This window comes from Hydra vulgaris, chromosome 08 (assembly GCF_038396675.1).
Source record: "Hydra vulgaris chromosome 08, alternate assembly HydraT2T_AEP".
NCBI lineage: Eukaryota > Metazoa > Cnidaria > Hydrozoa > Anthoathecata > Hydridae > Hydra > Hydra vulgaris.
In genome coordinates, this window is record NC_088927.1 from 54,341,278 (window position 1) to 54,359,473 (window position 18,196).

Consider the following 18,196-nt stretch of genomic DNA (forward strand, 5'->3'; position numbering starts at 1 on the left):
TACATAAATCTTGAAATTTTCACAAAAGAAAAACCACCTTGCAAAGTAAGTTTCTTATTTGTTATTATTATTTAGTCACCTTTTTGAGTTTTTAAATAAATACATAGAGTACATAAAAAAGTTCTTACATAGCAGAATTTAAGAAATGTACTGAATGTGGATTGTATTCAAAAAGCTAAAACGAAGTTTAATAATTTTTACACAATTATTAAACTTCGTTTTAGCTTCGTTTTAACAATTCACTAAAAGCTATATAATAATGAAACAATATTTCTGTTTAAATTGTTTATATAAGTATTTTTGATACTTTTTTTTGTTGAATATAATATTTTTTTGTAATTTTTTTACTTAAGTTTTCATGTTTATTTTATCTCAAGGAAAATAACTTTTTCCTTTCATATTAATTTTCTTTTTCTTATTAATTTCTTCATTTTATATCTTTGGAGTTATTATTTTGAATGGGTATATTGGCTATTTTTGCTTTGTTTTTTATATTTCTGTTATTTTTTACATTTGAATGGAAACCATTTATACTTTTATCACCTTATTACAATCTAGACGGTTTCCACTTGCATTAAGTATCGATTTATGGCACAGTTTCCATTTGCATTAAGTATTGATTTTTGGCACAAACAACAGGTTTATTAATTTATTTGCCTAACTCTGAGGTAAAAACAGCTCAACTGAATAAATTATGTAAAAAAACTCCTAACAAATGTAAAAAAACTCCTAACAAATGTTAAAAACAAATGTTAAGAGTTTTTTTTACAGAAAAGCTTTTATCAAAAATATCAAACAGATAAAGCTAAGTTATTTGAAATAAGTAGATCTCTTTGGCCCATTTTTGCAAATTTGTCCAAATTAGCTTTTTAAATAAATTTTTATCTGAAATAACTAGGTCTCTTTAGCCCATTTTTCCAAAAAAAGGTCCAAATTTGCTTTTTAAATGAATTTTAATGAGAGGGTTAAAATAGTATTATAGCCTACATGTTAAAGATACTTTTATTATGTAGATATTTTATTTAAATAGTATGATAGCCTAAGTTTCTAAAAATACCTGAAGAAATGTTACGCAACCGTCTTACATGTTAAAGAAACTTTTATTATGTAGATATTATTTTATTAAGATACTGAAGTAAATAAGTACAACTCTTACGTAAATTAATTGTTTACCAAACACATAATAAAACAATAAGATTGTTAAACTGAACTTTGAATCAATTAATTTTTTGCTGTTTACTAAAATAAATTAAAGTTTAGAGACCAAATTAAGAACAAATTTAGAAATAGTCGGGTGTGGAACAGACTTAACACGACCCATGGCTGTGGTAATGGACTGTCATTAAAGCGAAATCAATCATATAAGTTGTGTGTGTTTTTTTTAATGAAAATGCTTTCTCCCAAATAGTTATACTTTTTGGTAATTTTTTTATTTAAACAACCAAATCCTAAGCAAGATATTATTGGATCTTTTTTTTTTGCTTTTCGAAATCTTAATAAAGTTCTTTACAAAAATAAATATGATAAAAAAAAACAAACTTAACAAAAACTTGTCTACAGGTAAGTTGAGCATCTTTGAGAAAAATAAATTAAACTGAACTATCGAACCCAAATTTGCAAATCACAACTTAGATGAGAAACAATAGAGCGGTACATTATTTACATATATTTTTTAAAATTATTAATGTTTAATTTTATGCAACTATCTTCTAAGTTGAAGATAGTTGTATAAAATTGTATTTTTATATTTTATGAGACTTTCTTACTATTAAAGTTTTTCACTTTTTTTACATTCGTCATTAAAGTGTATAAATCAAAAAGTTAATAATCTATACACACGCTTCATGTTAATAAAAGTTTTATTGATGGTTCACCCAAGTTTCGTACCATACATATTCATTTGTTTGTTGATTTTTCAACTTGCTACACACTATTGCTTAACCTACCCCGCTTGTGCAGGTTGAACAGCTCTGCAAAATTTAGGCAATATATATAAAAAAAAAAAATCAAAAACTATACTTTATTCTTAACAAATTTTTAGAAGTTTAAATTATCTTTCTAATATTGAAAAAATAATGTAAGTCCGATCTAATGTTCATGAGATCTGTTAGATTTAGTAAAAAATGCTCAACTAGACCCCCTCTACCCTTCCTAAAACGTTTTTTGATATTGGAACTTTACACAATTAATTTGATTGCCCAAGAATACTTTTTTTTAAATAACTTCAAAAATTATAACTATATGTCTTTTTCAATTAAGAAAAAATTTTTTTTCAATCTTTTCTAATAATTTTATTTTATTGCATGTTCTTTTTTTTAAAATATTTTAATATATTAAATATTATAAGTTTTACTTTTCAACTCTGAGCAAAACACATTCACGGCTGGATTCAATTAGTAAGTAATTGATTATTACATATATTTTTTTGTCAATTTTTGGCTTTTATTTTTTATCTACTTTAAAACACATTTTTATTTAAATCATTTTCTTACCGTTTTAACTGCAAGAAAGGCCTTTATTATTTCCAAATTTTTCTCATGTAACAAAATTTCATCTTTCTGTGCATCCACTTTTGAAATAAGTTCATTTTTAAGTGCATCCACTGTTGATGTAATTTTATTTTCCAGTGCAACCACTTCTGATGCATTTTTGTTTTCAAATGATTCTACTTTCGAGGTGATTTTATTTTCAAGTGCAACCGCTTTCGAAACAGTTTTGGTTTCAAGTGATTCTACTTTTGACATAATTTTATTTTCAAGTGCATCCACTCTTAACATAATTTTATTTTCAAGTGCATTCACTTTTGACGCAATTTTATTTTCCAGTGTATCAACTGTTAACGTAATTTTGTTTTCAAGTGCGTCCAATTTTGATATTGCCATTGAAAGATGGTTTTGCATTAAAGAATTGGCGTGCGTCTCATGTTCTTTTCTCATTCCCTTTTTAATATAGCAAATATGCTAATTATTTTAATACAAATTAAGATAAGAAATTATCTATATTACACATATCAAAACAAAATCAACAGTTCTTTAACTGATTCAAAAGTTGTAGAGAAAAAAGAGGAAAAAAAATATTAAATAGCGTGGCATTCGTGATTTACTGTTGTTTTCTACCGCCCCTTCTTTCCATTAAAAGTAGCCAATTAACAATCATTAGCCAGAAATTAAAAGTCATTACTATAATGAAGCAAATAATCACAAATTTACACACAAAAAAAAGAAATAAAAGTTTCTGACTCAGGGTAGAATATATGATATATGCTTAGTAAGGTTGTTTTTTTTTAATTTAAAATTTTATTTCAATTGATTTTTACGTGATTTAAATTAGTTTTGGTTAACACTAAAACTAATTTAAATCAACACATTTAACTTTATAGACACTACACACACACATATAAATGTCATAAAAAATTACATTTGTATCATTAAAAAAAAAAATGTCATGTAAATTTACAATTGTTTCAATTTAAGAAAAAATATTTATAATAATACAATCTTAGCTAAAGATATAAGTCAGTATGAAATAAATTTTTTTTAAAAAACAAATAATTTTGCAATTGTTACCATACCAATTCTTGATGTGTTATTTGAACACCTCAAGACTTTTTGTGGACATGGTCTCACTATTTAGAGTGTTCCAGAGAGTGGTGGCTCTATATAACGTACAGCATGAATCATTATATATGGAGCCTTTAGGAGGTGTTTCTTTTTTTTTCTTTTTTTTTTTTGTTAATTCACCTCCTCAAGGTCGAGAAGGCCTGTACAAACGAGGAGGCTACTTATTTGTGGTATAACCCTCTTTCAACTCTATAACTCCGAAACACGAACCTTGATAAACAAGGGCGCTGCGTAAAGAAATGAGTTGAGCACGGTACTACCAGAGACGTGGTGGGGATTGAACTCAGAACCTCTCCTTTATGAAGCGAGCACCCAATTTGAGGCAGAAGATTTTTACCCTTTGTTTATGACATAAAATATAGGATAGCAAGAGAATTTTTTTCGAAATTTTTTTCGAAATTTTTTTCGAGAAACCACAGACTAATTTAGTCAAATTTAGCAATTTTTTAAGTCATGCAAGATAGAGTGGTATGCTTTTTAGAGGTCTATTAATATTGATCCATATGTCCAACAATGCCTCCATTAATAATACAATCATGCCACTTATTAAGTAAGAAAAAAGGGACATGTTGAGTACCATAACCTCTTCGGAAACCACACAAAAGTTTATCAAATCTAGGCTTAGTAAATATCATAATTTGTTCATATAAAATAGTTTCAAAAACTTTAGAAAGGGCTGGTAAAATACTAATTGGACAGTAATTCGACTTATAAGTTGGCTCATTCTTCTTAAAACATAATATAACATCAGCCATTTTTAGAAATGATGGGTTTCTACCATCATGGATACTATTATTTATGCAATCTGTAATCTGTATTATTTATGCAATCTGTAAGACTGTTCGTAAAGTGAACAATATAAGATTTTAACATATAAGTTGTTATATCACCACTAGTCTTTTTCTTATTATTTATAGACCCTATTATTTTTGTAATATCATGAGGTGTGATTTGATGGAACTGGAAACTATGTGTACACATACTAAGTTTTTTCTTTATGTTTACTATACTGGGTTGATCAATAAATTTTTTGATATCTGCATCAACTGGGTCTATAAAGCAAGAAAGTAAATGTATTAAGTTTGTGCTACTAGATGGCACTGCTGTGTTTAAAAATATTGATCAATAAAGAGTTGACGCAATAAAATTTCAAATGACCATGATGTTCGCTCGTTAGTGAGATTAATGAAAGAAAACAGACAAGCATCATATACAGACTTCTCTACGAAATGGACACTGTCAAATGGTCTGAAAGCAAGCCCTACAACTGTGCGAGGAGTCCTCTACAATTTAAATTATTTATGGCGTGCTGCAGAAAAACCACGCTTAAATAGAAAACAAAAATTTATATATATATATATATATATATATATATATATATGTATATATATATATATATATATATATATATATATAAATATATATATATATATATATATATATATATGTATATATATATATATGTATATATATATATATATGTATATATATATATATACATATATATATATATATATATATATATATATATATATATATATATATATATATATATATATAATATATATATATATAATATATATATATATATATATATGTATATCATGTATCAGCCCTCCGAGTATTAGAGTAAGTTTTTTAATGGTTTTTTTTTGGCTTTTTGTATTTAACTTTCACTTTCTTAAAATAATTTTATTTTGTATTCTTTAAAGTGAACACTATGCTATAAGGGATGAGTATTTATTGACCCTCTTTTTTAATTAAAGCTATATATATATATATATATATATATATATATATATATATAGTATATATATTATATACATATATATATATATGTATATATATATATACATATATATATATATATATATATATATATATATATATATATATATATATATATATATATATATATATATATATATACATATATACACACACATATATATATGTATATTTATATGTATATATATAATATGAGTATTTGTTGAGTACTTATTGACCCTCTTTTTAATTAAAGCTATATATATATATATAATATATATATATATATATATATATATATATATATATATATATATATATATATATATATATATGTATATATATATACACACACTTAATTACAGCTATAAATTTATATACACTTTAGGGAATAAACCACTAGCAAGATATTAAACAAACTTCATATAAAAAGATTGTTATATGCTTTTCACTAATTACCTTTAGATGCCTAAATATAAAAGTAGTTTCCGGAACATTTGGTTAAATAATGATAGTTACACTTTTTGATTTCAGAAAGATAAAAATCTCAGTCTTGCAAGATACAAAGTTTGTTTTAAGTCATTCTTTTTAGCAGGCATGGGTATAAAGGCTCTTGATGTACATGCAAGAGGGACGAAGCACATATAGCGATTGCCTAAAGAGGGTTATGTTGTTTTGTTCAAAGAAATTTTGGAATCAGTACCACAGAAGCCTATCTCATCAAAGCATCATATCATTTCAGATATGCTTCAGAAGGTAGCAGTTTTAAAAGCTGAATTAATTTGGTGTTTAAATATTGTTCAAAGCAAATACTCTTTTAGATCAAGTGAGAATAAGTCTAAACAATTTGCTTTGATATTTCCAGATAGCAAAATTGCCAGGGCCTTTTCATGTGGTCGAACATTATAGATAGTATAGAAATATTCTGAGATTTTCTTTTTATATTATTTTTAAAATTTTGAGAAAAAATCACAAAATGTTATTTTCAATCTTTTTATTTTTTTTTCTTCTAGTTTCTTTTCAAACTGATAAACTAATGACTCCTTTTCTGGTGGTTACTTTTGAAGTACTACTACGCAACTTTTATGCGAAGTTCATTCGATTAGATGTTTCTTTTAAATAACAAAACTGCAATGTTTTTATTAAAAATAGATTTGTTTAATTGCGCAAACCGGCTTTTAATCAGCAAGGTTGATGGGTAATTTCATGTCAAAACAGCAAAAAAAAATATGAAATATCAGCCCATGTTTTGGATTTTGCTAATTTTTTATGGGATCCAACACATATCTTCCTTTGCGGACCAAATAAAACTTGGGCTGGGACCATGTAGATGGGACCAAATTGAATTTTATAATCTCAATTTTTTTCATCTTTTTGGTTATAATTCCAATCCACCAAAAATTGTCATACTTGCAAGCTACATAATACATATGATTATATATGACCTGCTGCACAACCAGCTCATTTGGTATCTGCACAAGGTTAAATGTCTGAGCATCAGTTTGTTGACTCATCCTTTTAAAAGAAATTGTATATTTATTAATTGGTTTAAAATAGTGGAAGCATCTTGTCCCTGGCAAAATTCTTCGCATAGTAAACTATTGTAATGATTGTCGAACTTCATTTAATTCTATTTTATAAACCAAAATGAATTGAATGTTTTTTATATTGGTTACACAAAATTCAAACATCTTATCTACTTCTAAAATCTGTCCAGTCATTGTCCTAAAATCTGTCCAGTCATTGTCCTTTTTAAACTGGCTTGTGCAGTTAGTCTTTTTACTGTGCCTCCAATACCATCACAAGCAGATTTACCATGGCTTGTGGCAAAAAACAGCCCATTCAGCATCAATATGAAAGTCATCTTTGTGATGGCAAAGATAAATAAAAGTACTTAAAGTTTTTATATTGTGCTGCACATCCATCAGTGAAGTTTTTAATATTATTACTTATTAATAATATTATTAATTTGTAGAATTTTTGCTTTAATGTAATTGATAATGAGCAGTTGTATTTTATATACAAAGTAAACATCATGTTCAACTTCATCAGAAAGAAAGCAAAATGACTGATAGATGAAATGAAGATATCAGTTTACCATTTGATTTATAGTATATAATAATAGGATGAAGTGTACATTTTGGTTTATTCTAGTGGTAACTTTGCACCTCATCCTGAACAATAAATTAAAAGTTCTCTGCAAAGTCACCTGATTATACACTCATTGTGATTTAAAAACTCTTTACAGTCTTTGAGGCACTTGACCTGACTTTTAGTTATAAGTGAATGAGATGTAAGTTTATCTATTTTATTGTATAAGGTCAATAACATCTTCAATATTGACTTTTTGATTGAACAGTGTAGTTCTATCAGTACCTTCCCATTGATTAATTGTTATTTCTTTTTCACTGTAGTCAAACTTTGCTGTTAAGAATTCTCTTAAAGCAGTAATACCAGGACATAGTAGACATCAATGTAACATGCACTCTAGATTATTCCGATTGCAAACAATCATTTCCATTAAATTCCTATAGTCTTCGTCAATTTTAAGAGCATCAGTTAACAACTTAACATTCTGACGATAGATACAGACACAAACACATTGTGAGTGCCAGACAAGTTTGTGGTTACACACCATCTTGGGCAAAGGCTGCAAAACTTTGAAAATCCAACATTTAAATTAGTGTTCCGATTTAAATGCTACATGGAGTTTTTTTAAATTAATCAAAATACTCTCATCATCAAGTATTAGTCTTTATTGCATGTGTTGTTTGTACTCTATACTGACAAAATCTTTTTTTTCCAGGCATCATTTGTGTGTACTCGTCACTTTGATAAAATCAATGGTTTCATAGGAAAGCGACTTTCCTTTTTTTGATGATGGTTTATACAAATTTCTCTGTGTTTTTTTTAGCTTTTCTAGCCTTTTGTATAAGGTAACTTTGTGTAACCTTATGTTACATCTACTGCATAATTTCCATCCAGGTACAACAGGAAGATCTTGTGTTTTAAGAGATATTGCTATTGATAGCGGTATTTTCACATTTCCTATAAAAACAAACAATCATTTCTAAAATCTATTATCATTGTAAAAAACAAATTTTAAATTTATAAAAATATTTGAATTTTCTTTTTAAAAAGGACATTTGTTGTCTTATTATTATTTTAGTTTATTTAATTACTATTTAAATTATTCTTATCATGAAAATAATATTAAAGTTGCCTCTGACACTTTTCTTTCGATTTCCATGGTTTTTAAATAAATTACAGCATTTCTGAAATTTTCTTTCAAATGCAACTCCAAAGTGTACTCTATGATAATAGCAAACTAGTGTAAAGAATTTTCAACAATCAATTAAACCAGCTCTCCATAATAACTTGTGTTTTTCATCACTTAAAAATGTCGATAATTCTAAAAGACTTTGTCTTCTTGCTAGTAATATTCAACATTACATTCTAATCCAATAGAACACTTTTACATATTTTTCAACTTTTAAATTTATTCAAAAAATCTAGTTTTCAAATATTTTACAAAATAAATATTTTATAGAAATATCATTAACATTATTTAGTTTATAGTAAATTATTTATACATTTTATTAAAATATCCATATAATTGGATGTGTCAATGGATGTGCCATATAATAATATGACTTCCTCTTATACATGATTAAAGGGTAATTAATTTTTATTTTATTTACAGAACATATAGTAATTATTTAACATTTATTAATTAAGTAAATATAAAAATTCTGCAAAGTAACAGGAAACTAATATTTACAGCATGAAATCAGAAGCAATAATATAATAATGAGGAAATAAAAGGTTTTGTCTATAAAAGAAAAAAATATGTCTTTTATAAATATAGCCTTTTACAAAAAATGTCTTTTATAAATGCATTTGGATTACAGCCTAGTAAAGTTTCTATACTTAAAAAAATGTTGGTCTTTTACAAAAAAAAATTAGCTTCAATAAATAAAAATATTTTTTCTAATTATTGCTCCATAAGGCCTCTAAAATTATCAATTTTGGAAAAATATTTAATTTGGAAAATTTAACTAATTTTATAATTAATGTATATATATAATTTTTTTTTTGGGGGGAGGGGAGGGAAGTCTAATTGCCCCCTACTCATTCTTAGAACCTACCCTAGGCACAAAAAAAATATAAATAAATTTCAAGTTTATTATTGCCCTCAAAAAGACTTTAATAATATTTTTTTACAACATAAAATTAAGAATAGCTAGTTTTGTCATAAATAATTTTGCAACAAATTTTATGCTGACTCAGCATATATATCAGCTTTACTTAAAATTTAGAAAAGTTGAAAAATGCAGTAATATATTTTTTATTAATAGTGATGTTTGATATCTATATATTAAGTTATAACAATGCCTAAAAAAAGATGACCATCATTTTGACCATCAAAATACCCCAAAACAAGATTGTCTATGTACAAAATTTCAGGATGATACCTCATTTGGCTCTATTATTGCAATTTAACAACAAAAAAGTATTTTGCAAAAAATGCTAAGTCAGAATAAATAAGAAAATTGAATCCTGAATATCTCAAGAACCCTAAGGGGTTGGAGGTTCCAAATTTCAGATTTTCTTAATTTTTATAAACCCCATAACATATAAAAAACTTATCAAAATCCAAAACATGATTGACATGAGCCTGCTGATTTGACATGGAATCACCCTGATTTTAGTATTTCATTGAAGTATTATCTCCAGCAACTCAAGAGTAAGTGACTGATGTTCAAATTGACAAGTTCAAAAAGGAAATACGTGATTTTCTTTTCTCAATGTGTACTATATTATTGAAATGCCCTTTGTCTTCGTTGGTTGCTTGCTGTCTGGTGTGTATTTCCGCATTTATGGTTGAATATCACAGAAAATTTGATTATTTTTTTGACAAACTGTTGATGAAGCTTGTTACTTTCAAGAAAATTAGAGCTTCTGTTGGTGATTTAGCTAAAAAAGAATATTCCAGGTCCTGTAAAAGTGTGGTCGTTGATAACAAAGATGTATTTTTGACTTTTGATAAAGACTACAGATTTTCAAAATTGTCCTCATTTTATCGCACCAACAAGCTCAAGTTGAATGTGGTTTTAGCAGCAACAAAAGTCTGATCGGTAACAATATGTCCCCAGACACTATAATCTCTTTACGTTCAATCCAAGATTACCTCACATTTCATGGGTTCATGTCTCATGAAATTAAAATAACAAAAGATTATTTAGATTACTGCAAACAAGCAAGAAAGAAGTATATTGATGATCCATGTTCAAAAGCCTTGTCTGTAGAGAAACTAGTGAAAATGGAAGCAAAAAGAAAAGTTATGGAAGATATTGAAATTGTCAATACTTATATTTGACAGATTTAATCTATTATTGAGAATTTAAAGAAGTCATCTGGTGAAATTAGATATATATATATATATATATATATATATATATATATATATATATATATATATATATATATATATATATATATATATATATATATATGTATGTATATATATCTAGTTATATTAATATATATATATAAAAAATATATATATATAATATATATATATATATATATATATATATATATATATATATATATATATATATACATACATATATATATATATATATATATATATATATATATATATATATATATATATATATATATATATATATATATATATATATATATATATATATATATATACAGTTCTGTGAATAAGTTTTAGACCACTTACATTTTTTCAAAAAATCCCGGAAAATTCTTCTCTAATATTTAAGTTTGTAGTTCTAAATTATAAACTTATTAAAACACATGTATTTCACACAAAATATGGAACAATTACAAACTTTTTAATGTCAAACTTCATAAAAAACTCTTAATATTTACTATGACCTTCTTTTGCCTCAATCCCATCCAATATTCGCCGGGGAATAGATTCATACAAGTTAGTTATAAAATCCTGGGGTATGTTGTGCCATTCTCTTTGAAGTACTTCAAAACATTCTTCAGCATTTCGTGGAGCATATTCGACCTTCTTTCTGTCCAGGTCATCCCAAATATGCTCAATCAGAGGCCAGGTCATCAATTCCAGTACTCCTTCCTCTGCTAAATCATTTAAATAATTTTTTGCCACTCGGGAACAATGTTTTGGGTCATTGTCCTGCTGCAGAATAAAATTATGACCTATTAGTCTCATTCTGGATGATACAGCATTGTACCTTAGGATATCCGCATAACGTTCCCTGGTGAGTCGACCCTCCCCCTCCCAATTTTGATTAAATCACCTACTCCGGATGAAGATAATGCAGCCCCAAACTTGTAAAGAGCCTCCTCTGTGTTTAATAGTAGGGTTTAAACACTCGGGATGATAGGCTTCTTTAATTCTTCTTCAAGCCTATTGGCGTCCTTTCATTCCAAAAATTTCGAATTTGGACTTGTTGGTGTACAGAACCCCATTAAACATTTCCTGGGCCCAATCTTTGTGTTGTTTTGCATGTTTAAGTCGTTTTTTTGCGACACTGTAACAATGGTTTTCGAATTGCAACTCACCCTCTTAATCCCAATTTAAGTAGATGCCGTTGAATAAAAGAAGAGCTGACATTTTTCCCAGTTGCTGTGTTAATGTGTTTTGCCAGCTCGGTTGATGCTTTTTTTGTATTTCTTAAAGATAGGGTTTTTAAATATTATTAGTTCCAATTTGTAGCTTTAGCACCAATTTGTAAAGATCCATTGATAGTATGTAAACCACAGGCAATATCAATGAGTGTACTTAATTCATTGTTATGACATTATTTGTTGAGCATTTCCAAAAACATTTAATTTACATTTGGGTCATCCTGAAGCATTTTTTCATCATTTAAACCAGTCGTACAGGATTTGAACATATTTGGGGCTGCAGTTTTTCCCATGAACTCTGAAGTATAATATCTTGTAAAAACAGTATTCCTCTCTTCATTTCAATAGCGCACATGTAAGTCCATTTGACCTTTCTTTAAAACTTTATTGTAAGACTCATCAAAAAGACATATATATGTATATATATATATATATATATATAAATATATATACATATATACATATATACATATATATAAATATATATTTATATATATGTATGTAGAGTTTTTTGAAATTTTTGAAAGATTATTTGGAAAAATACAACTTTGTGATGGAACTTTAAGTTTCATGCCCTTCGGCAATCATCAGCCATATTTTATTTCTATTTTATATATGCCAGAATTATATATATGCCAAAGTTTTTAAATAATTACCAATGCAAATAACTCAAGATTTAAAAATGATAAATTTATTTTATTTTCCCAAGAACATTTATATAGTTGAAAAGAAATCAACCACCAAATTTTAGATTATGTTCCAGGACGGAAAATGAAAAAGTAGTTGAATTTTATTCTCTTTTTGGACAGTTAAAAGTTGCAATTAGTAATAAATATTTTGTCAATTTTGAAAAATCACAAATTAAATATTTAATTGAATTTTCGCTTTTCTTTTCAGAATTTCAATATGCAATTTTCATGGAACTAACAAGTCAATTTGATCAAGTTAACTGCTAAGCTAAGCAGCTCACTGTATGTATCAGAAAAACTGAAACTAAGAAGACTCTCTTTTTTTTTGATGAATTGAACAAATTTCATTTAAAATTACATACCAGGTAATGTCTTTTTTACGAGCTTAAAGTTATAATTTGTAATAGTTTCATTATGATTTCTATTCGCAATATAGTTAAAGTTGCACAATTTCTGAGAAGTTAGGGAGTTTCAACTTCTTAATAATAAACTTAATAATAAACTTAGTGTTGAGTATTGCAAGGCTAATGAAGTTTTGATTTATCTATAAAATAATTTTCCAAATCCTGATGTAACATGAAGAATTCCAAAAGCAATAGCCATTATATACTTAATGTTAATAATCAAAATCGTGAACATATGTTTATTAAAATTACAATTTTTTTACAATTTTTTTTTGTGATACAAATTTTAACGTACTTGGAATTCTTTAATTTGTTAAATTTTATATAATTGATGTCTTTTAAAAAAAAAATGATATTTTAATATATTAGATTTATTTTTTTTTAATTTCAGTTTTTTTTTTGTTCCTTAATGTCGTAACTTCGTAATTACATAATAAAGATTTGTTGACAGCGAATATACAAATAAAAACGCAAAGTGGTTTCACAAAAATAAACTTGCAGAAGTTGTTTTGAAAGTTTATTATTAAGTTTATTAGCTTCAGGCTACTAAGTTACTGCCTTAGTTACGGAACCTGATACAATATTTTAAAACTTCCAAGAACTTTAATATAGTTAAGTAGCAAAATCATACTCTCAGTCCATTAACAGTAAATGACCCAGTTGGTGGTCTATGCGGTGCAAAAATCAAAATCCATAGAGAATATAGGAATTCAGCCAGAGATAATTTTCTATGCAATCATGTAGTACCTTATTAGAATAGTTTAGGTATATTTCAGAATAAAAATTAAACAACTTGAAAAATACCTTGATGCTAAAAAACTCTTAAGTTGCCTCCACAATTACAATAATTCATGGTTCCCAAGTATCATGGTGCGCCACTCTCCTCTAACTTACTTAAGTTTAATGTAAGAAAATTATATTACATTCAATATGAAAATGCAATAGTTAAATTTTAACAGAAACACTATAAAAATCGGCTGTATGCCGATTATGAAGTCTTTTTTAAACGCACACAATCAACAAATTATGAACAACAAAAAAATTCCACCTAAAACCAACTGCATTTGCCCTAATAAAAATACCTGCCCTTTATCAAACCAATGCTTAACAAAAAATATTATATACCAAGCCAATATAAGTTTCAATAATCCTACTAACACTCCTGTCAACAAATCCTACACCGGTATAAGTGAAACACCATTCAAAATTAGTTATGCCAACCATATAAAATCATTTAAGATTCTAAAATACAAAAGCGACACCGAATAATCAAAAGAATTTTGGAAATTAAAAGATGCCAACTTAAACCCTGTTGATAAATGGAAAATAATTAGGCAATTCAATTACAACCCAACCATGAAGTCCTGCAAACTATGCATAAACAAAAAATATGAAATTCTATTTTCCAAAAATAAAAATCTGCTAAACAAAAAAAGTGAAATGCTATCCAAGTGCAGGCATCGAAACAAATTTCTTCTCGCCCTATTCGACATGGGTGATTGATCAATTTTCTAATTAATTAAATATTGTTTGTTTTTTTGTTTTGATGTCAGAACTCATTCCATTACTTTGTTATGTTTTTTCTGTCAATTTCTGTATTTTGTATTTTTTAACGGTTTTTTCTTAATTTAAAGAATAAAATATAACTGATGATTGCCGAAGGGCATGAAACTTTATGTTCCATCACAAAGTTGTATTTTTTCAAATAATCAAACTCTTTATATATTAATACTGATCAATTTTGTAAACAATTTACTTAATATTGATCACTCTCAAACAAACAAGAGACTTTGTATCATAACTTGGTACAATAAAACAACATCAATATATATATATATATATATATATATATATATATATATATATATATATATATATATATATATATATATATATATATATATATATATATATATATATATATATATATATATATATATATATATATATATATATATATATATATATATATATATATATATATATATATATATATATATATATATATATATATATATATATATATATATATATATATATATATACTATATATATATATATATATATATATATATATATATATATATATATATATATATATATATATATATATATATATGTATATATATGGTTTATGTTTTGTAAGTGTGTAAATATTTTTTATATATGAAGTGTTTCTACGTTTGTGATGTGTTATAATGTTATGTGTTAATAGTTTGTAAGTGGTTATTATGTTGTTTGCAAGGTTTCTTATTGTTGTGGCTTGGCTCAGTTTACAGCAAGAGTGTTGACCTTGCTAGCCAAGTAATTTACTTTTCTATAATGTGACATGGCTTCCTTGAGAGCATGAATGATGTCCATGCCAGTAAAGTTGTGTACTGGCATGATAAAACACATAAATTAAATTTGTTTGTAGTTAGTGTAATCATAAAATGTGTTGAAAAAAAATTCTTGAAAGAATGTGTCTAAAAGAAATGTTAAAAAGATATATAGTTTATTGACCTTTTTTCTTTAGAATGTTAAATATAAAATGTGGTGTTCCACAAGGGTCAATTTTAGGACCACTCTTATTTTTAATTTATATTAATGATTTAAGCAAATCTTGTAAGTTACTAGACACTATATTGTTTGCGGATGATACAAATTTGTTTCACGCTTGTCACGATATTAAAATGTTGTTTAATTCAGTTAACATGGAACTCATAAAACTCACAGAATGGCTTAATGCAAATAAATTATCAATTAATTTAGATAAAACAAAATATTCTTTTTTTCATCGCTTTCAGGAACACGATAAAATCCCTTTAAAACTTCCAAAACTTTATATTGGCAGTCAATTTATAAAAAGAGAATTAAAATTTATTAAAATTTTTAAGAGTACTCCTTGACGAAAACGTTACTTGGACAAATCATATACATTATCTTGAAAACATAATCTCAAGAAATATTGGCCTACTTTATAAAGCAGGACCATTTTTGTTTTTAATCTTTTTTTTTTTGGTTTTTGGTTATTTTCTTTCATTTTTGTTTAATTGTTATATTTCTCCTTTGTTCATAGTTATCTGAATTACACAAACGTTGCTTGGTGTAACACAAATTAAAACAAACTTAAATAACTTTTTAATAAACAAAAACATGCAATGAGAATAATATCTAATGTAGGTCGTTTTACTCACTCCAAAGAACTATTTATAAAGCTGAATATACTCAATGTGTACCAAATATGTGCAAATTTATCTTTATATACTTATTTATTTAATATTTATATCTAAGAATTTGTTATTTTACTTTTTATTGATTATTACTTTTATTGATTGATTATTGATTTTATTGATTTATTTTATTACTTTAAAAGAAATTAAAAAAAATTTTTTTTTTTTAAAAATAAAAAAAAATTATTTATGACCCTGTAACTTTTTGTTTTTGTTTTATCTTTTTAAAAATAAAGTCTTATTTTATATATATTGGTAACATTTATATACTCTATACGAAATTATTTACTTTTTGACGGAATCATTCTCAGGGCTTGGCGATAAGACAAATTGTGTCTTCTTCTTGCCCCGGCCATCTGTATATTGGAAATATTGGTTGTATTTATATTTTTATACGACAAAAAATGAAGAGAAAAATATATATATATATAAAATTAAAATAGTTCAAGAAGTTTCAATATTTCCAAGTTTCTTCACTTAAAGCAAATATAAGATTGTTTATAGAGGTTTTCTATTATTAGTTTTATATTTACGTATTTATTGCAATTTTTGCACTAAATACATTTTAAAGTAATGAAAGGGATTTTAAGATGGATGATTACATTTCACCGTTCAATGCTGGCAGTACTTGCTGAGCAGAGAGGCATTATAATTTTTTCAATTTGCTTTATTTATGAGTTTTTGTCTGTAAAAAATTTATAATATTTTTAATTACTTTTTATTTTTTTATTTAAATGCTTATAATATTTTGTCAATAATTAATAATAACTACTTTAAATATAACATTATTCAGTTAAAAAGATTATATCAATTTTTTTATAATTTTAGTATAAGTTCTGGATAGAAATATAATATCTTTACATTGCTAAATTATTTTAATACGTCTAATTTAAATATAACTAATAGTAGAGGTTGAATAGAATTAGATTATTATATTATGCTCTGTTTTATTTGCTTACACTGTATTTTGGATAAGTTTAAGAAAACCCAAATTTCAATCAAAAATAAAAGTTTAACTTTTATTATTTTAAGTATTGTTTTAACACACTCCTTTGATGCTTAATTATGTCTGATAATTTAAGAAGTGAAATTAAAAGGCTTTCTCAAAATGAAAGAAACCAGGTTAGGTGAGCTGAGATAAATCGTTGAAATGAAAGAGATAAACCTATGCTTGCTGAAATAAATAGTAATCAAAATGAAAGATATCAGGGTCTGCGAGAGCGAGGTATAATACGCATCGCATTGCAAATTTAGTTGTTATTTTATTTCTTTAGTTATATTTTGGTGCTCTACCAACTATCATATTTTCACTTTGTCTACTGTTAAAATATGTTTTTAACATAGTAAATTTTAATTGCTTAAAGTTTGCTATGTTGATCATTAGCTTATTGTTTAAAAAGAAATTAGTTTGTCGCAATCAAGGTAAGAATAATTTTATTTTCTGATCAAATTGCAAAATTTGTTTGCACCTATATAGCTGTTTTTATTTTTAATTTTGTGTAATAGGTAATTGTCTTTGCAATAAATATCTTTTCTTACAGATTTTGACTATTTTTAACAATGCTCTAGAAAAAGCAACAACAACAGGTAAATTGGTTTGTAGTGTTAATCTTTGATATTTTTACTTCTTTTATCATGCCTTACTTTTTTCTTTTTTAATGAATTTAGACATCTAACAATGCTTTTTTGGCTTATTGTAGGTTAAACAGAGGGCCCACATCTCATAAAGCACTTAAGGTGTCAGCTTAAATTTAGGGCAAAAGCTCGCCATCAACAACTCCAATCCCCCCTCCATCCCCCATTGTGCCTCTTTTTTTTAATATAGAGTGTTGATCCTTTATAAAGTAAAGAATGAGGAGAGTGGT

General features: G+C 26.0%; 1 protein-coding gene across 7 annotated transcripts in view; it reads right to left on the reverse strand.

The window, feature by feature from the left end:
* Nucleotides 1-18,196, reverse strand: part of LOC136083980 (TNF receptor-associated factor family protein DDB_G0290883-like) — an 81,002-nt gene that overhangs the window by 42,537 nt on the left and 20,269 nt on the right. For all 7 annotated transcript variants that reach the window (XM_065803959.1, XM_065803960.1, XM_065803961.1 and 4 more), the window contains one exon: nucleotides 2,493-2,939. In XM_065803959.1, coding sequence (XP_065660031.1) covers nucleotides 2,493-2,939 — 447 coding nt within the window. The remainder of the gene's footprint in view (nucleotides 1-2,492; nucleotides 2,940-18,196) is intronic.